The sequence below is a fragment of the Fukomys damarensis genome, unplaced genomic scaffold, assembly GCF_012274545.1.
Source record: "Fukomys damarensis isolate Sample0158 unplaced genomic scaffold, DMR_v1.0_HiC HiC_scaffold_3, whole genome shotgun sequence".
Lineage (NCBI taxonomy): Eukaryota > Metazoa > Chordata > Mammalia > Rodentia > Bathyergidae > Fukomys > Fukomys damarensis.
Genome location: NW_022900915.1, coordinates 6,749,874 through 6,775,341, shown reverse-complemented (window position 1 = coordinate 6,775,341; position 25,468 = coordinate 6,749,874). Strand labels below are relative to the sequence as shown.

General features: G+C 37.3%; 1 protein-coding gene across 1 annotated transcript in view; it reads right to left on the bottom strand.

Annotated features, from left to right (window-relative positions):
* Adamts19 (ADAM metallopeptidase with thrombospondin type 1 motif 19) overlaps window positions 1-25,468 on the bottom strand; it is a gene marked incomplete at its 5' end in the record, with an annotated part of 210,106 nt that overhangs the window by 11,775 nt on the left and 172,863 nt on the right. Inside the window, 4 exons of the mRNA XM_010627281.2 lie at window positions 7,027-7,179; window positions 9,652-9,856; window positions 14,567-14,702; window positions 22,392-22,545. Of these exons, the coding sequence (XP_010625583.1) occupies window positions 7,027-7,179; window positions 9,652-9,856; window positions 14,567-14,702; window positions 22,392-22,545 (648 nt within the window). The remainder of the gene's footprint in view (window positions 1-7,026; window positions 7,180-9,651; window positions 9,857-14,566; window positions 14,703-22,391; window positions 22,546-25,468) is intronic.

Sequence of the window (25,468 nt, the reverse complement as noted above, 5' to 3'; positions counted from 1 at the left end):
TAGAATTAGAAGGATCAAAGTCCCCTTTGTACTATATCGTTCAAATAAACAGCTCTTTGTACATCACTACTGATGAAAAATTTTAATATAGGTGTGTAAAGGTCTTATGTATATCACCTTTGCTGACACTATGTAACTTTAGTGCCTGTCATTTACTACTTAATAGTAGGACTTGGAGAAATTTTCACATCATGTAATTATATTATAAATGATTTTTAAAGGCACAACATTACATTGCATATATCATATTTGAAAATATCATGATTTATATAGCTACTTCATGGAAATAGCGTGTAAGGTTGTTTTTTGTTTGTTTGTTTGTTTTGTTCTGTTTTTTTCTACCAGGGATCAAACTTGGGCCCTTGTGCTTGCAAGGAAGGCGGCGAAACCACTGAACTAAATCCCCGGCCTCTGTAAGTTGTTTATAATCTTTTTTTTTTTTTGTCCTAAACAAATCTGGATAGTTTTCAAATGCTTTAACACTCAGTCCACAATTCTTGATTTCTTAAATTAACTGATTGATCTGACAATGATAACTTTCATTGTGATAGTTTCGTATTTGTTTAAGGAGTAGCTACTCAATTTTCTTGTCTTATGTGATTATATATATTATTATAGTTGTAAACAACTATCTTCTCCAAATATTAATAGACTTTTAGATATAATCAGATAGTAATGCTGAAAAAAATACTGACCTTGTTTGAAGATAGGTCTGCAGGTTATAAATAGTTTCAATTTGGTTTCAATCTACAAATTTCCTCTGGCTAGAGAAAAAATCATAACTAGCCTTTGAAATTTAATTAATGTAATATGACACTATTCACAATTTATTGTGCTAAATACTAAACCTACTATATCCTCTGCAAAAGTGAACTTTGGTTAAAAAAGAGACAGAAAAATAATTGTTGTCTCCCTTTTGCCAGGAACAGAAGAATACTAAAGAATATGAAAGGTAACACAGCAAAAATTATCGGCTTATTTCTCTTTAACACTAGCATTCCATACATGCAGGCTGTCTGATCTCACGTTCATTCACGTTGTCAGGCCAGAAAACTAACTTGAGAGTCTTCAAGTCCTTAACACCTCTCTCTTCCTCGTTTCCTCCTCACCAAACCCAGTTCTCATTTTAACTTTACATTGACTTTAAATTTCTCACATTTCCAATTTTTACATTCTATGAAGGAATATAATTTGATTATTTGCAGTTACTGGTAAGTATTTTCTTAAATTTGAATGGAAAATCATTTTAACAAGCGATTTAGCTCTCTCTACGCTGTAACAAGCCACTGCATTTAGTTGTATTCAAACTAAAAAGCTGTACATATACTCGTCTGGATTCTGGGACTGCTTGCTGGCTGCTTTTAATTGGGTTTGGGCTTATGTAGCACTGGGTCAGTCCAAACATGTGGGGATCTGTAATGCTAAGGCCCTAGCCTGACCAAGGAGCAGCCAAAAACCCTTTGGAATATTTGGATGTAATGTTTTTCATCCTTTTGACTTAGTGCAAAAAACACCAGGCTGCGGATGTGCATGATTTAAAAAGGTGATGTTGTCTGGAACCGGGAACACAGCTTGTGTAGAGCATGTGCTTCTCATGTGTGAGGCCATGTGTGATTGCCAGCATACACACACACACACACACACACACACACACACACACACACACACAAATGTTATCTACTCCTTTACTTCAGAATATCCTTGATTGCTTCAGATCAAGGTTTCCTTCTTGAAGTTTCCTTCAAATTCACTGAGTTTTCCTTCAGTGGAAAAGTGTCTCTTGTAATTATTTTTGAGTACCTGTGTGATAACTCACAACTACCACCATCAGTGTTAATTCTAATGACAAGATTCTGTATAAAAAAATACAGAAGGTTAAAGCCACAGTCTATGAGCCCATGTCTTTTTTTTTTTTTTGCTTTTTAAAACAATGATTAGTACATGGTTGCAATTCATGAAATTTATAACCATCTTGGGGAGTGGTTCCATGTACACATTACAGCTCGTTTTCCTTTTATCCTCTTCCTCTTGCCTCCCGTCCTCCCCCGTCCTTGGGTTTCTCTATCTTCTTTGTCGTACTTGTTGATATTATTCATCTCAGCTCATGTTATGGCAAATAGCACTTTCATTGTGTGCAGTTATTAGAATCCTGTGCAAGCAAATCTGTATTCCTGTCCTTTCTCCTTCTCCTCATCCTCACTGCTTGCCATTGCTCCCTTGGACCACTTCCCTATTGCAAGAGATCTGTCCCTTTGTCCCTTTCTCTCTCTCCTTTATCGTATTCTTTGTTTGCACTTCGCCTCATTAAGATGCGAGCTACCAAATGATATTTAAGCTTATGTGGTTGGTTTATTTCACTTGACATTATATTTTCCAGGTGCATCCATTTTCTTACAAATGTCTCATTCTTTTTTTTCTCATGCAAATGGGCCATTCTTTACGGCCCAGTAATATTCCATTATATATGGACAGCACATTTTCTTTATCCAATCATCTGTCGATGGCTGGAAAGCAGATACTGTTTAAACTTTTCATCTATAAAACCTATCAAAGGAGATTTTTTTAAGCACACATTATCCATATGTGGTCATCATGTTCTAATTACTCATTATTGGATACTAACTTAATATCATATCTAGATCACTTATTTAGCAAACTTACTTATGACTTACTAGTTTATTGAGTCTCTGATTCATGTACATTCTCTCTATAAGAATACACTCTAACACAAAATAAGACTTAAAAGATTATTTTCAGAGATATGTGAAATGTTGCACATTATGCCCCTTAATATTGACCTTTGGCCAATCTGGATAAGGTAAAGATCAAAATGATAGGATGATAAAATTTACATAGCTTCCTAGACTTGTTTTATGAATTCCTGTAAGTAATATCTTTTAAAATTGTTGGTTCTTGGATCTTGCATTAGTCTGAATTGTCTTAGTTTAATAATTATTTAAAGTAGGGACACTTTAAGGTCATAATGTTTGATTATGTAAAGCATACTTAAAAAGCTGGTGCACTTAATTTACATATTCTGTTTATGAATTTCTTTTTAAATACTGTTAACTACTTAGAAATAGGAACACTTATTTTCCCATAGTTATAGAGCTCAATATGTAATATATGAAATACAATATATAAAGTAGATTCGTATAACATCCATACTATTTGTGGCAAGGGAATTATTTTTACTAGAAAAACCCAAATAGAGGCAAGTGTTTTATAATTGTTAAAATGAATTATTAAACAGTCAACATATTTTTCAGCCACTACATTGTTTCCAGAGAAGATGGAACATAAATATAAAACTTCATTCTGAGACTTATAAATTTATGAAAGTAGAAAATCTTCACGGTAAAGATGACCTTAAAATAATTAGAATTCTCATTTACGTGCAACTTTTAATAGAAAGCATGTACTGGTATTTGATATATTTCCCCTATCCATTAGGAAGAATTACTCTAGTTTCTAGATTCTTCATCTATTTAATTCCTCTTCTATGCAAGTAAACATGCTGAAAATGGTTGTGTTTTCCTTTTGCAAAAAAAGTTAAAAATGACTCATTGTACTGCAAGCTTTATATTTCCTTCTAGAAAAGACATACCCACCTAGCTACACAAGCAAATCACCCAGTGATTTACTTTGCTACTAGCATTACATCATCACAAAAGACTCAATCTCTGGTCCAAATACCTATTAATAATGTTATAATTTGATTTGTAGCCAAAGCTATGCATTTTCCAGAATTTTAAAGGACTCAATAAATTTGAATTATAGAGTATGGTTTGACTCTAAGAATAAACCAAGAATAATTATTTGCAATTCTAAAGTATCTAGTTTATCATTCAAATTCAGTTGAATGATTATAAACCACTCTAAGCACTAAAGAAGTACTATCTTTAGAAAAGCTTCATAAGGACCAAACTCTTTGCAACAAGTGTATAAAACAATGCTTTTTTATCTGCCTTTCTGCTTACCTTCAGTAATGCAAACCAGAAGTTACAGAAGTTCAAGTGAAAGCAAAAAGGTCACATTCAGGCAGAAAATATGTCATCGTATATAACACAAGGAACTATATTATTTTTCAATTCAGCGTTCCAAACTTAGGACAGTTTAAATGAGTGAATGCGGTTTTATGTTGCCAGGCCAAACTCTGCTTTCCAGTAAAGATTTTTGGTACCAGGGATTGAACTCGGGTCCTTGCACTTGCAAGTCAGGCCACCGAACCGCTGAGCTAAATCCCCAGCCCTCCAGTAAAGATCTTAAGACAATATCTATATTAGAGACATGGAAAGTGACATATAACTGGGTCAATAGTTTACTGAAGCCAGAGCAAAGCAGCAACGTTCCATCTTTTCTGGTCTGTGTGTGTCAACCGTATAGTCTCAATGAAAAAAGTGAGGAATATTCAACAAGACTGCATTATATCTATTTTGTTATCAGTGGCAACAATTTTGTAGTGTAGATTTCCCTCTTTCACCTACCTGGATCTGCTTTTTTCTCTTTCAAGCAGAGAATAATTCTTCCACTGTTTTCACAAAACTACCCAAAACATAGATGCTAGACATCACATGGGCTGATAAAAATTCACCTGAACACAGTCTGAGGCGTATGCTACCTTCTTATCTTCCCTTTAGCTGACATTCTCTTACCTCAGTAGTGATCAGTGACCCTGAGACAATGAGAGAACCTCAAGATATGTCTGTATTATCAAGAGAGAAGTGGTTTTCAGTGCTACATTTTGCAGAGAGTACACAGAATATTCCTGATTAAAGGCAACACAAAGATCAATTTTCAGTACTCTTAGGTGAATTGATATCTGTAGTTTAAAAATATGAGTTGGATTTGAGTGAAGCTGACAGATTAATGGACCTCAGAGGAACACAGAAATCCAGCCACAAATGTAGACATCTTGTAGTTATTTCTATTCCAGGGACACAGCTGATATAAATAAGAGATTTATGTGTTTTTTTCTGTCCCTCAATACTTTAATCACTGAAATTTAATAATGACAACAGTATTCCTTTTCTCTGTAATTGTTTTGGGATGGTCTTTATTTTAACATGAAAGTGATATCTTAGAAGTTTAAAAGGAGGAGTGAAATCAATAAAATTCACATGCAGCCACTGGTTTTAATTTGTGCACATTGTTGTTTGAATTTGAAATGCTGAGACCTCAAAGAAGAAAAAATGTCTTTAAGGGAAAGAGAAGACATCTTCACATGAGCAGAATTTTTAAAAGGACAGGAAAACCCACAGCACAATGCTCTAAATAAGCAGATGAAGAGATGAATAAGCTAACAAAGGTATAGAGGTTTAAAATAGAGATGAGTATTTATTAGAGCCACCCATTTTTTGCTCAATATAATACAATAAACCCAATTAAAATTAATCTAATCCTACTATATTTAAGAATTAATTATATAATTGTGGTAGGATAAAAGATATATATATATATATATTCAAATTTAACATCAAAGAAAATCAATGTTTTTATGATCTCTCTGGTTAATTTTGGTTTTGCTTAAGATTTAGCTACAGGTCACAAAGGAGGCATATTTTGTTAATCAAAATTAGTAGCATTTGTCATGCAAATAAGAACTGCTAATTCTATTTCCATAGTGTGTAGTTGCATAAGCTTCCCGTTTCATTTCAAATACTGTGATAAAACCTAGATCTTTTGTTTTTTACAGTTACATCTTTTGGGGTTTGTAGTTAACTGAAGATTAAAAAACACACGATTTAAAATGATTCTGTTCCCACTAAAATTGAAAAAATAATACATTTAGCAGTTTTCAAATTTTTTCTTTGGCAGAATTATTTAATTTAAATAAAATACCTAGAATGTCACTAAGAATGGCATGAGTGAAATAAATGACTCCCTACAGCAAGAACAACAAATGGTCGTAGCGTCCTCTTTAGCTAGTCGCTTCTCTACTCCTCTTCCTCCGCTATCCTCTCCATGCTGACTGCAGAGTTAGGATCCACACAGCATGGCGCCCTATTATTGTTTGATTCCTTTATTTTCCTGATATGGTAACAAGTATATAAAGTGTAACCAGTTCCCTTCCCAAAGGAGGACATCCAGACTGTCCTGTATCTCTTGCATTTTCAACCAAAGTCTTTGTCATGAGACCCTATTTCTTTCCCTCAGAATTAGAGAAAATATAAATCCTGAATATAACCAAAATGATCTGTGGTTAATTCAGATTCCTCTGCAGCCCAAATATTGTTTACTCTTAAGTGCGAAGTTTCCCTATATGGCTCAAGAGTTGAATGCTGCACAGATTGGGCTGAATGTTTCTTACTGTTCTAACAGGTAGATTTACAATGTTTACGAAGGCATCCCCCGAAGAGTTCCAACGTGAATTTTCAATGTTGAAAGTAATGGGAAGAGAGCGTAGTTTACTCAGCACTCAGATACAATTATAAAGTGCAAAGTTTGGTTAGGGAGGAAAATCATAAATAACCACAAAAAGTAGTTTAGATTTTAAATGTCGAGGACCTCGTGTACGGCAGTGCTGGCATTGCTGGGTTGTCTCAGTGCTTTACATAATGAGAACATTTCTCCCACAATGTTCTTCACATTATTTATGAGTGATCCCCACTGTGCCCCAGCATTACTACCTTTTTCCCATTTATAAAATAAAGAAGGAGAAAGGACTCATTATGTTCTTCTAATCCATAGAATTTAAGATTCCAGGATCCTAAGTATACAATACTAGAGCTAAACACAGAGCCATTTTTAATGCTTGTATTTCTGAAAACCTGTAGCCCAGATCTGGCCAAAATGTTATCTTTAAGCATGCGGTTTTTTAATACTTTATTAAGTGAATGTATTAGACATTCAGTTCTATAAAGGTCATGATCATCGGTAGCCAGACTATGAACCAAAGCGTGTAACAGTCCAGGCACATTACCATACTTCCACTCCCCACCCCTTTTAGAATCTATGGTCACGGCTACGGAGGTAACACTGACATCACTGAAAGCCGCTACTGGGAATGTACAAAGTGGTACTCACCTTGGACCAGTCACCCATTCTCCACACATAGCACTTTGAGTAGTCCTCACAGTCCTCAGCTTCCCTGGGCCTGGTGGAGAGGACGCACTTCTTTCTCGGGTTAGTGCACCTTACAGTGCGATGGCGCACACCTCTGCCACACTTCACAGAACACTGAAAGATAATATCAGAGGGTTTGGAGAGAATCAGTGATTGGAAAGTCTATAGATTTTGTTGGGTATCGGTCCCTAATGGTTTCTCATGGGCCTGCTACCCCCACAAAAGCCAGGTAAAAGAAAAAGGGTAAGTTTGAGGGTAACACCAGGTTAGCATGTATACCAGAGGCCAGATAGAGCCTAATGCAAAATATTGCAGATAAATTGTTTCAGGAACAACAGACTACTCTTACAGAGAGCAATATAATGCCATGGTAATTTAACACCAATAATATACAGTGATCAAAATTAAAATATAAAAATTTAATTAATATCACATTTCTATGTATTCAAGGAAAATCTTAATTTTGATTTTGCTAATATTTACTTTTCTTCAGTTTTAATTGTTGGGGAAAGATAACAATATGTCACAGGATGCCCTTTCTCGCAAAGATTTCTTTAACCAAAATAGACAAATTTTAGCCAGAAATAAAAAGAATTATATATGGCTATAAATTACTGTTCTCAATAGACATATAGATTAAAATATAATTTAGTTTAAAAATCGTCAAGCTAATTTCACAAATAACTGATGCTTAATTGATGACGATGGCATAAAAGACTGAAGTGTTAATGCATTCAACTATTTTGCTGCATACAAATCTAATCTACTCTCAGGCTCCTTACTATAAAATAGTTACCCTGTCTTCTAAAAGCAGGTGTCAGGAAGTCTCTGAATGAGAACAGACTGTAATTGAGTTGCATTCAGGGGTGTTAGGAGTGGAACAGCTATGTCACAACCTGACAGTCTAATTTATATCTGCGACTGCAAAAGGTCCAAAAAGAGGGTCAGAGCATACGTGTAGCAATGACGTCACACAGGAACCACTATGCTGCTTTCCCAGGTTATCGCGCATAGCCACAGCAGCAGGCAGAGGCTGAGCTCACTGCCCTGCTGACATTTCTTGGCTGCAGCAACAATCGTGTTCCAAAAAATGTGAGCATGGAGCTTATGACACTCAACATAGGCTACATCTTGCACAAATTAGTAATTATACCATACTTTATAACCTGCACTTTAATATTGAGCTATAGAATGAATTATTCATTGTGATTTGGTATTCTAATGTTTATATTTTTAGATCTAGTGATTAAAACGAGCCCTGTTCTGTAAGATCAGATTTTAAATTCAGTCAAAACCAGAGAAATATTTTCAACTGGCACGTTGCAAATTTCTCCCGGCTGGTTCCAAATATCTGCGCAGCATAATATTTTTGACCCACTTCCTTTTAAAGAGTTTGCAAAAATGTTTATTGAGTTGGAGGCAGTGTATTATTTCTCCAATATTCATGTGAATCCTCGCTCCATATTGAAGAGATTAATTTTTATGTAGAACTGGATGTGGCATTTATGCTAAAAAAGAGAGATTATAAATGAAAAAAGTATCTATTAAAAAGCAAAATGCAACCAAGAAAAACCAAAGGGCAAGAAGTGTATCTCTTTGCTGATGTGCTTTTTGGGAGGTTGGGTTAATTAAAGTATATTTAGAAACTGCATTACCTAAGCCACTTTATCCATACTTTAAAAAGAATAGCTACCTACTTTACCGGAGCATTTTTTGTTTGTCACTTTTCAGATTCTATTTAATAGACTGAAATTAAATAAATGAATAATTGTGCTGTGTGTGTGTGTTGTATGTCTTTGCATATGTGTGTAGGTTTATGAGTAGGTGTCCACTTGGGTTTGTGCACTGACATTCACTAGAAATGCTTCAGAACAGTCAGTGCATACAGGCAGTGAACAGCAGTTATTAATATTCATATCATTATTATGCAAAGGTATGCATTCCGATAGCAGAAACTAAATCACTGTGCATCAGCATAGACCATATATGTATGTCACACACTACAAGCTATTAGCTAGAGGATACATGGCATATTGAGTTAGGCAGCCCTGGGTCAGTCCCAGCTCTATGACTTAGGTAGGACTTTTAGTAAACTAACTTTAATCTCTACCATAAAGCTCTATAAGCTCTCACTTATAAAGTGGTGAAACTGTTAAATTTCTTACACTGGTGATTAAATGCAAATGATATAACACACATGCACGTGATGTATAAACACACTCTACTACCATTCAGTGATTGCTAGGTTTCCTTTTCTTTTTATATGTTCAGAAATATGCCATGAGTTAAATATATTTTTTAATGTGTGCTTATTAAAGACCATACTTACAGTATGTAAATGCAGAAGCAGATTTCTAAAATGTATATAAAATTTGCTCTTTATCACCTCTACAGAATAAAAAATACTTTCATTCTATTTTTCAAAATTAATATTTGAGTATGCTCCTTTTATTCCAGCAAAATTAGTAGATAGTATAAGTTAAAATATCAACTCATGCAGTAAGAGCCTGGACACCACGCAGCAAGAGCTTGTGCAAGCTGAAGAGGCAGAGAAAGAGAAGGTGAGGAAGTGGGTTTGTACTGCACCTCAGACCACACTCCGGCCTCCCACACAGTCATGCAGTCCTGGCCCTCGCAGCGCTGGGCAGAGGCTGGCTTGGGCCCAGCACAGTCTCTTTCCCGGGCTCTTGTTAAAGTTCCGTTGCTCAGTTGCTGGGTGCAGGCCACCTGTCTGCTCTGCAGCCCTTTTCCACAAGTCCTTGAACATGTGGTCCATTCTGTCATCATCCATCTAAAAGTAAAGCCATGCCCAGTGGAAACTGGTTAGAAGATTGCTACTTAGCACACAAGGGACACTTCCGGAGTCAGCAGAAAGTCACAGGTAAGTTTGCTACCATTTTTAAAAACTAACATTGTCATTTTCTTGTGTGATTGTTCTTAATAAGTTGTGAGAAGGGACTGTTCTTACTAGAATTCCAAAGTACATTTCAGATTCTGTCCATGCTATTTTAGAGGTGGACTTTTACTGCTCAGAATAGCGTGATACTGAGGTACCATTTAGTATAAACTTGCTAATAGTTTACCAAAGGATGGAGACTTATCCTTCATGAGAGAGCTACAGATGCTTCTGAGCCAGCCACTGTCTAGGTAAGAGTGTTCACCAACGTGGGAGTAGCAGGGTTGGATCAAATTCAACTTAATACCACTTTAGAGATGTTCAGGACTCCAATACCTTTCAATTTCACCGATTCAACCACTCTGCCAACATGCACCTAATTTTGATAGTTAAAATCTTTTTATAGTAATGAAGGCATTAATAGATATCCACATCACTTCAATTTCTAACCAACTGAGAGCTGTCTTAAGTACCACAAAGTAAAGACTTCTCCAAACCTATTTCAGGGAAGAAGCAAGTGTTTCTCTCTCCCCACTCATTCCCTCTCTGTCTTCTCCCTCATTCCCTCCCTCCTTTCCTCCTTCCTTTGCATTTTGTGCTGTTCTCACCCTTATTCTTGTGATATGAGATGACACAATGCTTCCTGATGAGACGCAGTGAGGTCACAGGCACAGGCATTGTAACACAGGCTTTTCTGCAAGGGTTCCTTAAACACAAGCACTGTGGTACCAAACAGACTGCCTGATAACAGATGGCAGCTGAGTGACTACGGGTCATATGGTGCTTACAGCAGAAGGAGCGAGGTATCATCATGCTACTCAGAGCAGCATGCAATTTTAAACTTACAAATTGTTCATTTCTGGAATTTTCTATTTCACATTTTTAGACCAGTGTTGCCTGTGGGTAACTGAAGCTACACAGAGTGAAGACACAGATAAAGGGAAATATGATAGATAATAGACACACTGCAGTATGTCTGAAAATAATTTACAACTAAAATATACATGCATGTTTCTAGCTTCATCTTCCACATGTTTGAGAAATAGCCCTAAGCTTAGCTCGAACCGCAACACTTTCTATTTTCACAGGCTATTTAGTCACGTACGTTCTGCTGCCTGGACTGCTGACCGGAAGATCTAAGCCCCTTCCTCCTAGAATGCTTTTATCCTCCAAACAACAGGATCTCCGCTTTCCCCTTAGCTCTGTCACCAGCTCTGCACTAGTCCTGTGTGTGGTACTCACAGGACTTACTAACTACCCACTGAGACACGCAAGGACTCAAAGCCTACCACAAGAACTGGCCTTCCTTCCCGTTTTAGGATACAAATGAATTCTTGAAGGGCACGTATCAAAGACTTGCTATTCTGTGTCCATAACACTTTTCACATACTAGCTTTTCTCGAAACGTTTCTTGAAATGAAATTTACGTTTCTATTTTACAATCTCAATTGTTTAAAAATAATTTTCTCTTCTATAAAGTGGTTTAAGTCTAAATTCTTTTATGTTTTTATTTCTAAAAGGGAAAAATTCTATCATAACATTTGTAGTTGAATAGTAACTGGATTTTGTTTCTTGGTCTATCAAATATAATGCCAACCTACCATTTTGCTTTGGAGTCCTCCAGTGGACTTTTTCTAGAATAAATATGTATCTTCTCAATTTAGTTTAGGGTCTATGTTACATTCCTATGTAGGAACATTCGGAAAGTAATCAGAATTTATATCCATGTATGTATCTTGTCCTCCAGCTATGGAACCCAGAGAACAGTACTAGAAAGAGAAGTATTGTGATTTCACGCAGTCTCATTTTTGAAAATTAAGCAACTTTACAGATCCTTGCTATAATGATAAAAAGTTATTTTTTCTATTTCTTAAAAACTGTTCAAAAATATGAAGCAAAATGTATTCTAGTGAGACAAAACATTTCTGCATTTTGGAATTTATCTCACTTGAAATGGCTCAATCACCTTAACATTAAGGCTTCCTCTCCTAAGCCTGTTCACTAGGGTACCAACCAGTCCATTTCACTTTTGTGCATATGGGGTGCCACCAAGCACTTTGGAGAAGTTTTTTCAATAAATATGAATGAAAAAATGAAAACTACAATGTTTCGTTTTGGGATGGAAAATGGGAAAAGATAAAAGTAGGCGAAATAAAGAATGTTCTCTGCCAAAAAGTTTTTTTTTTAAATTTTTTTTGTTTTTTTCCTTTTTTCCAGTGCTGAGGATCAAACTCAAGACCTTGCACTTGCAAGGCAGACACAGCACTGAGCTAAATCCCCGGCCCCTGACAACAAGTTTCAGATGGTTTCCCTCTAATGATCCTGCCTATGTCCACACTTCCTCTCCAAGCTTTTGGCTAACATCACTGATAGTACTTTGTGGTGGTTCTCAATATTTTGTCTCCTTTTCCAAAGGAAGGAAGATAATAATCTTTAATGACAATAACAACAACAGAAAACTTTCCAGTTTCCTCCTGCAAACATTTGTCATTCAGAAATATACTGACCTTTTAAAACTTTTCATTTTACAAAGTCATTATTGCCAAATTTTCCTCTAAGACAGCTGAGGTCAGTGAAGGAACAAAATTAATGACCAGTACTGTACACTCTGCGCTTTCAAAGGCCAAATTAAGAAGTAACCAATAAGCTCCAGTTCTTAAGCCTGAAAATCCTTGACCTCAGGAAAAGCTGTTGCTCTTTCATCAAAACATGAAAATATTTTAATAAATATTTTGTGAGATAATTTAGTATTTGAATATCTACTAAAGGAGTTAGAAAAATAAAAAAGAATTCTTACAGATAGTGCTAGCTACAAAAATTCAGGTTCTTTAGCTGACAGGAGAAAAACCAAAACTTCTGCTGAGATATCTTTTCTAACATAGGATGGAAAAGACTCAAGGATTTTCATGTTGTCTGAAAACAACTGCCTACTTGGTTACTACATTTTGGAGCCAGTGTGGTTACTGCACTGCATTATAAAACACTTTTACCAGCTCACCTGTATAAGGAGTTATACCAGAAAGTGTGAACTCCAGAAAGTGCAATGCATATGACACTATTGAAAGTATATTAATGTGCCTCGTTCTTTTGCACATCCTTTTATGTGTCATTCTTCTATTCTTTTGTATGACATATTGCAAAGGGGTAGGACTTTTGGAGCAGGAGTACATAAGAAAGGAACAAAGGTTAGCTTTCCACGATGTCTTAAATACACTGAATCCACAACAAGGTAAGCCTTGAAAATTCAACATTTTAAGGAAAGAAAGCATCTTCTGAAACCTTTTAAACTTTTATCAACATGGTGTGAATCAGATCTGAAGGGTATAATAACTGGATTTTACAATGAGGCAGAAATAGGGAGAACTTGAGATACAAAATAAGGAGATGGGGAAATTTAATAGGGAAACTAGAATTGAGTATTTGCCTAGATGACAGATGTTCAAGAGAAAAAGACAACTAGAGGAAGTTGACAGCTTTGTTTGCTCTCCGTTAAATCTCATACTTACTCATTGAGATGGAAGATCATGAAGAAGATTATGCTAGTTAGAGATGTCTACAAAGCTACAAATTCTTTACATATCTCAAATGTAAGGTATTAGTAAATTCACCATGACTCCCTGGTAGGAACTATTGTGATGAAAAATTAATTCTGACTTTCTAAGAACACAGAACTATGCCTAATGCATGAAACCTCAACCAATCCCTGAGGGTCCGATGAAGTAAATATTGCTGGGACTGTGCCAGAGGAATCAATCCAGTCCCACGATCTCTTCGTCATCTCATCCCTGAACATTTTTCGATTTTTGGCACTGGCACTGAGCCCCACTTAAGCTCTACACTGATTTGTATGAGGAAGGAGGTGGGACTTCAGGAGCCATGTGATAGCAGCCATGCCAAGTAGCTTTTGCTGCTAGGCTACCCCGAGATTATGCTCAGGTTCCAGTCATTTGTCTCTGCTTCATCCTCCACTTATAGGGCCTGGCCTCATTTTTTTCAACCTGGCTTATAACTTGCTCAGTATTTTTGTTTCATTTTCTATTCACAAGTCACCTTCCTATATTATGGTCAAACACCCAGCAGAGAAACCAAGATTTAGGTGAGAAATCTCACCTGAGAGCAGCAATTGGGCAATTAATATCGAGAACTCTGTGGGAAGAAGCAGGGAACCAGCTGCAGGAACAGGAGGACTTCATTGTCTCTCCTGGGTCCTGGGTCCTGATCATTTCTGCCTTGGGCTATTTACGCCTAGCAGCATAAACAAATATGTTTACGTTCTAACATACCACTTAGAGAATTAAACAGCAAGCAGCTAAATTATACCAAATAACCAGATTTTGGAAGAGGCTACCAAATAATTTCAATTACTTCCACTATCAACCCCTTCCCTCTGTTAAACGGTTCTTTTCACATTGTGGAGGACGTAGTCAAAGTTGAAAATCTTAGCCTTCATTCGCTTGACTTTGTTATTTAAAAGTTTACGTTTCGGTGCATATTCCTTTGTAGCTATTTTTTTTAAGTGTGCTTTCGATAATATTGGGAGAATTTTTAAAAGAATAGCAATATAACGGCCAAACAGGTCTCCAATGATTGCTGGAATGAGGTTACCTTGTCTGACAGGGTTGCTCATTGCACCTTCGAATTTGTGGCTCTGGCTTGGTTAAGTATTTGCATTTCTTGTTGTCCACGATGCTGATGTTTTTGCTCATGATTTTTGTGCAGGACACTGTTGTCTTCCTTTCTCCTGGGAAGAGCAAATAAACACGTAAGGAATGTGATAAGCCTTTGTGAAATGGGTTTACCAAATGTTTGAGGCTTGTAATTTTCATGGCTATTTTAAACAAAATTCAACTTATATCAATGAAGAGAATACTGCTCATATTTTAGATAATAAAATTTATCTATAAGCTTAAGGATTTTCCCCCCTTAGAATATAAAGCGCAAGTTTTCTAGTCCAGGGAAATATGAGTAACACAAGTTACAAGATGTTAACTGAGACTTTTATGAAGAACCACGGCCAGCTTTTAGCACTGTGTGGCTGCAGGCTGCATGAGTGGGAGAACAGCAGGAGTGTGCACATAAATAGGCACAAGGATGCACGATGTGTCATGTGGTTGTATGTACACTACCAGTGCTCATACTGATTTATAGGCACCAAGCTTATTTTCAATGTACTCAGACCTTTATTCTTGTTGCCTTAAAGAAAGACCCCCGAAGTTCTAGAAATTTTTATTCCTAAATGTTTGCTATGCTTTTTACTAAGAAAGGATAAGAGATCCTTACTATCATAATACTTCAGAAAACTCAATTTTATTTATACTTTCTTTGTTATGATAAAGTCTGGTTACAGGAGGCAAGAACTATTTGTATGCTGTATTCATTTTTTTACTAGCACATTTACTTACCATTGATTTTTTAAAATCTAGTAAGTATGCGTTAATTTCTTTTTCTCTGTAAGTTTTATATGTTAATTTCCTATGAATAGAAAGATAGATATCTGTGTAAAAGTAACGATAGATTTTATGACTGATGCTATGCAGTCATTAAACCAGCCAACAATTTAAAAGTCAGACAGGTTATGAAGCATTAATCGGAACACATCTGAGTAGTTTGATCCCTGTGACTGCCATGCAGTGGTGATTAGGAAGCTGAGAGCAACTCGTGCTGTTCATACCAAACATAAAAGGCGAGGCTGGCTCCAGAAAGGTCACTCTGTCCCTCAACTGAGAGGAAGCTAGACAGAGGAAGGAGAGAAGAGATGTAGAGTGGGAGCTGCTTTGATTAATTTTAAATATCTTTAACTTCAAAGGGGATGGGAAGAGAGAAGGGCAGCATCAAATAAAAGGCAAAAGAACAGATATGATTCGTGGTCTTTCTTTATTTCCATCTCAACAACACTGAGCACAGCCTCTGCAATTTATAGGCTACAAACACAACGCATCTGTGTACAGATATGGATTAACTAGCACTTATGTCCACGACCATGGCAGAGCACATTATTGAAACAAGTAGACCTTCAGAAGTAGCATAACATTGGGCAAATCATTCCCTTCGGAGTAATCCCTGGGTTCTGGCAGAAGGCAAGAGACCATGGGAGTTCAGTACCAAGAGCAGAGGGCCAGGCAGGACCCTGTGCCTTTGTGGGCGGAAGTCGCCTCCTCGGGACCCTGATACTCTGAAGTGTACATCTGCAGGCCAACCACAGGGAGGGCCTTGAAACAGACCTCCAACCACAGGTAAAAGTGTCCTTGGTACAGGTGGAACAGGGAGACTTTATGCCCCTCAAGCAACTGAATTAGAGAACTGCTCCTCTTCATCCAGAGGATGCATGCATCAGGATGCATGGCCCGGAAGTGAAAACAACAGGACTGTGCTCGCACTAGCCACAAACCTGCACACAACTGCCTGAAAGGAACTGCAGAGTCCTAGCCTGACCTATGAAGCTCAGGAAGTCTGACGCCCCCTGTCAAGGAAGGGCAGGCTTCCGTGCCCAGCACACACTATGGGACGTTCCAGGCGGCTCCTCTGCAGGTCAAGAAAGGCTGGGTGTGGCCTTAGACTTAACCATAGCGGTGCCCGATAGTTATCAACTTCAAATATTCTTTTAATAAGCTGCCAGAGAAGCAAACCAACTTAGGCCTTTTTCTAAGATACAGAAAATGGACCTCACAAGATAGGAGACACCTAAATGTAAAACATTTGGGACAGATTTTTGGCCAACTTCCTTCTGGTTTCTTATACTTCAAGGGCTCCTTTACACATATTAAATAATATTACACAAATTGCGCATATTGATAGCATATGTTAAGTATAATTTCTACCTTATTAAGATGAATATTACATTTATGAAATACAAATGTTAGTTTTAAAATTTAATTTGGGCTCCTCATAGTTGTTATAAAATAATCTTACAAAAGATAGTTGGCTAATTTAAATAATGCTACTTTCCCAACTATTGGATAGAAAGAATGAAAAACAGATATAATCAAGAAAGTTTTCACCAAACATATTTGTAGCCATAGAGCATGTATTAGTTATATTGCACTATTTTATTTTCTCAGAAGATAGCCTTATTTATGTTGGCTCATACCCACCACACACAGCTACTGGAAAAAAAATGTAATATACCAAAAGAGATAAAATCCATGTATATTATTATAGAGAGCATATTAGTGGTGCTTTAAGAAAATATGAAGGTATATAAATATGATTGGGACATTTCTGTCCATATCGTACCCCAGAATATCATATAAATTGTTCGCCAGTTAGAAGTTCAACCACATTTTTTAGAATTTCAGTGAACAAAAACATTAGAATCAGGAAAAATGTATTGCTTAGCTACAGACATGTTATGCCTATGGAAATACAACTAAAATCCTAAAGCCCTATGACAATGTTACTTTTTATACGCTATACATATTCTTATGTCCCAGCCAACACAGGAAATTTCCATGCTAGCATCTGAAAGGATTACTGACAGTGGTGCATTAAGGGCTCCTGAACCAGGGGACAAAAAGTAGTGAAGTAGCCAGCTATGCACCTGAGCCTCTAACCCACGAGTAGCTGCACGGTGCTAACAGCTTGGATCATGGCATTCTCATTCAATGAGTCACAGTCCCTCCGATTTTTAGATATCTCAGAACCTCAATGAAAGTAAATATTTCCCAAATAAATGTTCAGCTGCTCGAAAATAAAATGACTTATTGCAATGGCTACTGGTAAAAGAACAGTGGGAGGTCCTGTAGCAGACCCCTCTGCCCATTACTAGCAGGCTAGAGTGGCACAAGGTTCTTGCCCCTCTATCATTGGGGCAATGTATTATTGCAGGAGTCTGGCCAAAGCTTTCGTGACTCAAACGGGCATGTCAGATAGCAGAGTTGGGCTGGTATCGCTCCTTTGCTAACGACTGCTACTGAGACTTCAGTCCTAGGCTGTGAAGTAGCAGGGCTCAGCCAAGTTCACTTCCAGTCAAGGTCAACGGACTCCAAGTAAATTCTTCCCTCTGAATTAACCATTTGTTCTCTTCAGGAAGGATGTGCTTGTGCCCTCATTCTGCTGTCCTGCCTGCTTGATACTTGTTACCAGCAGGTGTCCCAAGGCCTGCCCAGTTTCCCCCTTCCCATACTTGAAATGAATAAACCCTGAATGTTCTGGGAATTTGTCTTTGCTGCCCAGAACAGCTTCGATCAGCCCAAGATTCAGTTTCTCTCAAGTCTCTGTCTCTGTGTTCCTTTTAATTCCCAATTTCCTTTCTCATGGATGTCACATTGGATTATAGGAGGTCAGGACCACTGCAGGGGTCTGTGCCAACTCCTGTTGCCCTTTCTCTATAAGATCCATTTATTTATTTATTTATTTTTGGCAGATTATGATCAGATGTTGAAGAAACTGTGATGACAAGTATATGATACAGAGTATATATACATATATATATATATATATTTAATTATTGGAAACATTTACTTGCCATAACCAGTATTTGTTAGATATTTTTAGATAACATTCCTTTGAAAAGAGGACAGTCCCATTCCCTGTCTAGGTCTTATACATCATTAGTAAATTAACGCAAATAATGAATTAGCTTGGCACTATTTTAAAACATAGCTTGAAGTATTAAAGTAAAATATTGCTATCAACAAAATTCAGAAAACAGATATTTTAAAAATACTTCCCCACTCATTACGGTGAATCTAATTATTTAAAACAGAATTAGAATAATGTCAAACATTGAAATTTTATACTGCCCAGTGACATTTTATTTTCTATTATTAAATATGTTCCTGTGAAGTGGAATAATGCTATTATTATTTCTCTTTGCTTTTGAAGATAAATCTCTCATGAATCTGTTTCCAATGTTCTGTGCTTTGAAGATATTCTTATTTAAATCATGAATATGCTGAAAGATAACAAAGTTCTTTCCGGCTATTACAACTGACAACATGAAGTTAGAAAATGACACAAGTCTTGAAATCCTGTCCTTCTATTTTATTTATAAGCTAAAAAGGAACACATATCCATCCGAAAGCCCAGAAATATTCCACTATCCAAATTAACGTGTGTCCCATTAACGCAGCCAGAGATCGCTATGCACAGTGGAACAGAATCCTGAGAAAGGTCCATGCAAGCACCATTTCCACAGAAGCTATGCGTCATGAGGAGTATTTTATAAAGTCAGATACTGCAAGTAAAAAAGAAAAGACCCTAATAGAACATCTTCTGAATCGAAAGAAAACGTACAGTATCTCCAGGAAACATACTCTGTTTTGAGAAGAAAAAACTACATGAAGTCCCCACCTCCAACTGCTATGGCAGGCAGGACTGCATGCTGGGGAAGGAAGAATCCTGGTTCAGGGATCACGGGGTTCTCATCCTGGCTCTGCCCGAGTGAGCTGAAGGATCTTGGGAAGTCTTTAATATCTATGCACTGAACTTTTCACATGTGGATCATTAGGAAATTATGTTTAAGAATATCTGGTATACCCACTGACTGCAATAAAAAGAATTCATAGCGTCTATCTTTTCTTTAAGGTTTGGAAATTGGCAAAACGTACTCTAGGAAGTATTTACTATGCCGAGGGGAATTTTTTTTAACCCTAAACAATTTGCTTTATTAAACTGCAGACGGCAAAGTTCTATTTGACTAATTCAGATCCAGCCTGTATTAGATCATAACTGTAGAAGAAAAATAACAGAGGATAATTTAATTCACTAGGCAAGCATTTTCCTTTCCAGATTTCTAAATATAAACAGGTTTTAGTGAGTATTTTTCATTGCTCTGAGGTGCACCGTAGGCCTCTGCATTACTTTCCCTAACTCCATAGCCCACTATCACCACCGTGAGAAGGGGCTGGTCAGTGGCCTGCACATGACGATTACATTTTTCTGGCTTCTAGTAGAGAGAAATGCCTGCACATTTGCATGGTAATTGCATTTGCTTTTATTTGTGTTTTGTGCAGAAGAAGTGAGGAGAGCCCCGGCACCAGTGAAGAATGAGCAGAAGAGTACGGGGAGTTTGAGCGCAGAGGAGATGCCCCCAGGGGAGGACGGGAGGGTGGAAGAACTAAATCACATGGCAGCGATGGCCGGGGAGAAACCTGGCCGTCGGAAACCTCCTGCGGCAAGCATGACCGAGATTTTGTTTCTGAGAAATGATTTGAAATGCATTTGTTTGATGGAGCTATACCCTGGGAGCGCAGTGCGTGCTGTTTGCAATCTCACCTTCCACTGGCTCCAGGACTCAGAGGGCAAGGCGTAGTGGGTGTCAAGCGCAAACCCCTCAGCTCTGCCCACCCCGTGAAGGCTGCTCCTCCTAACCTCACCGCTGCATCTCTAATGTTCCCCGCCCCCGCCTGCTGTCTCCCGAAGCCGCTGGCTCTTGGGCTCTCTGCAGATCTCCACTGAGGTCAGCATTCTGTTGCGTCAGCCCAGTACCTCTGGACCTAGCTGCAGTGTGGGTCTCCACACTCCTCCCTGTAACCTTTCAAAACCTCCAGCTTTGGGTCCGACTATGTAATGCATTACCCCTTCTGCAGTTAAAAACCAGCCCCTGGGCCACTGTCACTGTTTCCTTTTAGATTTTGGTTCTTGGTAATATCCACTGAGGTCAGCATTCTGTTGCGTCAGCCCAGTACCTCTGGACCTAGCTGCAGTGTGGGTCTCCACACTCCTCCCTGTAACCTTTCAAAACCTCCAGCTTTGGGTCCGACTATGTAATGCATTACCCCTTCTGCAGTTAAAAACCAGCCCCTGGGCCACTGTCACTGTTTCCTTTTAGATTTTGGTTCTTGGTAATATATATAAAATCTTTTCAGTTCCTGGCTCTCTTTCCAATATTTGTACTATTTTACAATAATTTTGTCAGGAATTCCCATGGTCTTGTTAACAGTCATAGTAACTAGAATATAACCTCAGTTTTATTTTCTTTTTTATCTCCTGTATTTTCAGCCCACTAATGCTATGAGTCTAACAATTCTTTACCCCCACTAGCGCTCTTCAACCCTATTCCCTTTTAACCATATTTTCAGCTTCTCCTATTTTTATTTTTCTTCTGTTACAACTTAATTCTAGGCTAGGATCATCGTTTTCAACTTGTTACATACTATCTCGGGACAACCATTTACTCCTCTCTTATTTTATTATACTCAGAAATTCCCAATCACCAGCCAGTAAAGCTCACGCATGCTCTCTATGGCCAGAGAGTGGCGTACAGTGAAGGACGCTGCTCTCCCCCTAAATTCACCACCATCGCCTTCATGTGAACCGTTAGCACCACAGCACAAGCAAACTGAAGGTACCAGTTCTCCTTCGGCTCTCATTCTCTAAGTGGCCACATCCCTCTGGCCAAAATCCCAAAAGCTCCTTTCTGCCCTCACTCTCAACAGGATGCACACCACGAGGAGAGCGCAGCCGTGAGCGCCCACCGCTCCTCTGTTCTGCTGTTACTCAGGACGGGTTGTCCAGACTTTCGTCCAAGCTGACTTCTCCGTCTCATTTCTCCTGGATATTGTTCCAGCAACATTTTTTATGCTACGTCCCTGTTCTATTCTAGAAAATACACATTGACCAGCGATGGTATATACTTTCTCTTCTTAACAAATAAAAACAAGCTCCTGTGATTTATAATTCCCTCTAAGTACTACCCTAGCTTCTCCTTTGTCCTTTCAGTGGAACTTCCTGAGTTCCTTCCTTTAATCATTCTGCTATTTTTTCTTGAATCCGTTCCTCTCAGTCTTTTAAGTTGAAAATGTCATTAAAAATATTTTTTGCAGAGTCAGCACTGAACTTCGTGTTTCAAATATAGCACATTTTAAATAAAATCACTATGTGTCTAAATTAAATGGTCAACTCTCAGACTGCATCATTTACTCACATTATGTTGGTATACGTGACTGTTGTTAATTTTTCACTTTTTAAAAATTGGTACATGTTTGCAGTACATAATGATTATATTCCTTTTGCAGAGTTGACATAGGTATGTAAAACATCTTAATTCATTTTTCACATTTAGTTTAAGTATGAATACAGTATAGAGACAAACTCAAAGGTTCTCCATCCAAGCACATTTACATCCAATTCATGTCTATAATCCTCCTGGGAACTTTTGAACTTAAAACTTCTTAAGATTGCACATATATAGCATTATAATCTAAATGATATGTAGGAAACTTGATGTATTATAAACAAATACACTGATATTCATACAATGCAACAAGTACTCATGTTAGATTAAGTATGGAACAGCTCTAAGTATCTTTTTTCAGTTTAAGTAAGATTTTTGTCACAAAGTAGTTTTTGAGTGTGTAGTCAATAAATATGTCATGAAACATTTTCATTATGGACTTTGGAATTGTGGTTGATGATTTGGACTCTGCCTTAAATTTCATTGATTAATCAGAAAACAACTGCTCTTTTGGAGAGAAATATTTTAAGTCACCTCCTCCACATGTGGCATCACAGTCTTCCCAGCCTGTGTGTGTCCATATGAAAAGGGGCTCAGGTGCTTTCGAGCTCTGATTTTCTGGAAGAGGATCCAATGGGACAGTGTACTCATAGTGAAGGCCATAACTTTGATCTTGAAACAGAAGCACCTAAGGTATATAAAGACAAGTAAGGAAGAGTATTCAAACTATTGCACATTCACGTGAAGTATAAAATCAAGAACATTGCTACTTTAAAATGCTTATTTCATGATGAACATCCCCTCTTTAATGCAGAGTAGAAATGTGACAGTACTCTTAAATGTTAAAATCGTCATACTTTTGAAAATATTGGCGCTCCACACTTACCTGTGAGTAAAAGACAATAAAAAAAACTCACTTGAATGAGGTCAGAGATAACAGATTGTTTTCCTTGAATTTTATGGACTGGGCAATTTCCCAAAGCATGAAACATGTGTGAAAACTCTAGAAGAGGTTGAGAGAATGGTGGCAGAAAAGAGTCCTAATATGAAGCTATGACTTACTGTGTAATGTCATCTGTGGTCTTTGCACTAATATAAAGTGAGAAGACAGACAGACTGCAGGAATCACGTACTCTGTAAGAGAACTTCTTTTTTTTGGTACCGGGGATTAAACTTGAGTCCTTGTGCTTGCAAGGCAAGTGGCAGAACCACTGAGCTAAATACCCGGCCCTGGAAAGAGAACTTTTAAACTAACTGGAGGGTAAGAATTTATTCCATGTATATTTACAGTAACTTTAAATTTTGGCATTTTTCATTTGTAGTGCAGAAATTTTCCTTTGAAATAAATGTATGTCAAAATAAAGCCTTAAGTAAATATTGATAATTTTACAGTTATGTACACACACATATGCAGTTGCATAAACCATACTGGATGTATGGGAATGTTTGAATTCTGGAATACACCAAACACAACCATAGGCAAGAACCAAGTCTGTTTCTTTCTCTACCAGTCCCCCGTGCCAGCCTCACAACCGAATCATAATGGACACTTACAATTATTTAGCGAATATACATATATACAAATGTATCCATGTGCATATTTTTAAATGAAATAAAGAATGTCCACATGATTCTTTATAAATTCACTTTCAGAAAATATAAGGTGTAACCGCATGAAATACACCAATTCTATTTTCCTGACGATCTATATGGAGAAGCAATCTGTATAATAAAAATTTGAGGCATTTTTAGGTAACTGGATGCACCTCAAGACCACTATGTTAAGAGAAATAAATCAGGCAAACAAGTTAAAATATTGTATCATCTCACTTGTATAAGAAATCCAAAATATAAATATGGAGTAGAATGGGGGAGAGACATTAGGAGGCAGAAAGATCTTGTTCAAATGGGAAGAGAAACAAGAGATGGGTGAGGGAGAGACAGAAGCGCCAAAAGGATTTAAAGAAAAAATAAACTGAAAGGAAAAAATGGAATAGAACTTTTGTAAGTGTGGAGGGGAAGTTGGAGGGAGACGAGAGGAAGGGACCTAAAAACAAGAATTAAGTTGTGCTGTGTACATGTGCAGACATCCCATGATGGGAAAATTACGTACTACAAATATGTACTTAAAAACATAAAATAGGGAAAAAAATAAAATGTGATGGTGAAAACATATATAACTACAATTTTAATGATTTCTACATTTTAGGAAACTTTGTTCAATATTTAAGCTGTGTCTAGGTAGCTATAATAACAAGTTATTCTGAGTTAATATTTAGTGGAGAAATGCAAATGAACCCAAGGTTGAGAGTCAAAATACATTTTCTTTACGTCTTTTCCTCAAGGTTTTGTTGAGTACATCAAGAGAAGTATTTCAATGTGTGGAAAGGGAAACTGGTGTACTGACTTTATGAAACACATATCCATAATAAAATAAGAGATTTTTTTGGCTTAAATATCTCATTTGATATTGTTGGTTACTTTTTGTAGCCCCATAAGTTTAAAGACAAAGAACTTAATGATTTTTTCAAAAATTACTTACCTTGTTTATGGCTATAACCAGACTATTACCTAATTTTTACATTAATGAAATGAACATTACAATAAACCAGCCTATTTAGTTACATGAAAACATGTCTTTTTTTTTTTAAAAAAAAAAACACTACCTTTTCATTGATAGAATTTTGGATTGTTCTTGCATATAATATAACGCCATTTAAAATAGAGACACCGGGCCAGGGATTTAGCTCAGCGGTTCGGTGGCCTGCCTTGCAAGCGCAAGGACCCGAGTTCAATTCCCGGTACCAAAAAAATAAATAAAATAGAGACACCGGTCACAAAACCAATTTCTTGAGCCGTCTGTGTGGCAGCGTTCTGTGCAGGAAGGTGTGACCCTGCCGCTGTGGACGACGCGGACTAAAGCGCGGCGGCGACAGGTGTCACCTCTCAGAAATCAGGATCAACTTTCGATGGGTAACAGTCATTACAGAAAAGGATCTCAGAGGGGCAGTTTCCCTTGGATCACTGAGTAAATCCAGGTCACACAGATGCCTTCTTTTGAGCACAGTTCATGGCCTGCGGCTGTGCTCCCTGCTGCCAGGATCAAGGGATATGTAGTAAGAAAACCCCTTCCTCCTAGCAGTCAGGTTTCACGTACACTGTTTTAACATTTTCAAATGCATAGAGGCTCAGTACAAGCGTCTCGGCCTTGTTTCATAAAAAAAGAAAAAAATAAAAAATGTAGGTTATGCTTACACAAGTAAACAGAATGGCATTTTTCTAAAGCTCAATTATTAAAATGTTTGTTACTGATCAATTGATAATGTCATTGAATGAGATCTAATTATAGAAAGAAGTAGATATTGTTCACGTGGTGTTAATAATTTTCTCCTCTTTCTCTAGATGTAACAGGGAACCAAATGGAATTTTTTCAACTGAAATTATATGATAGACTCCAAAGGACTTGTAAAGAGATACATAAAATCATTTTCAGTTTAAAAAATCTAAGCTTATGGGGCTGGGGATCTAGTCAGTGGTTTGGTGGCCTGCCTTGCAAGCGCAAGGACCGGAGTTCAAACCCCGGTACCAAAAAAAAAAAAAAAAAAAAAAAA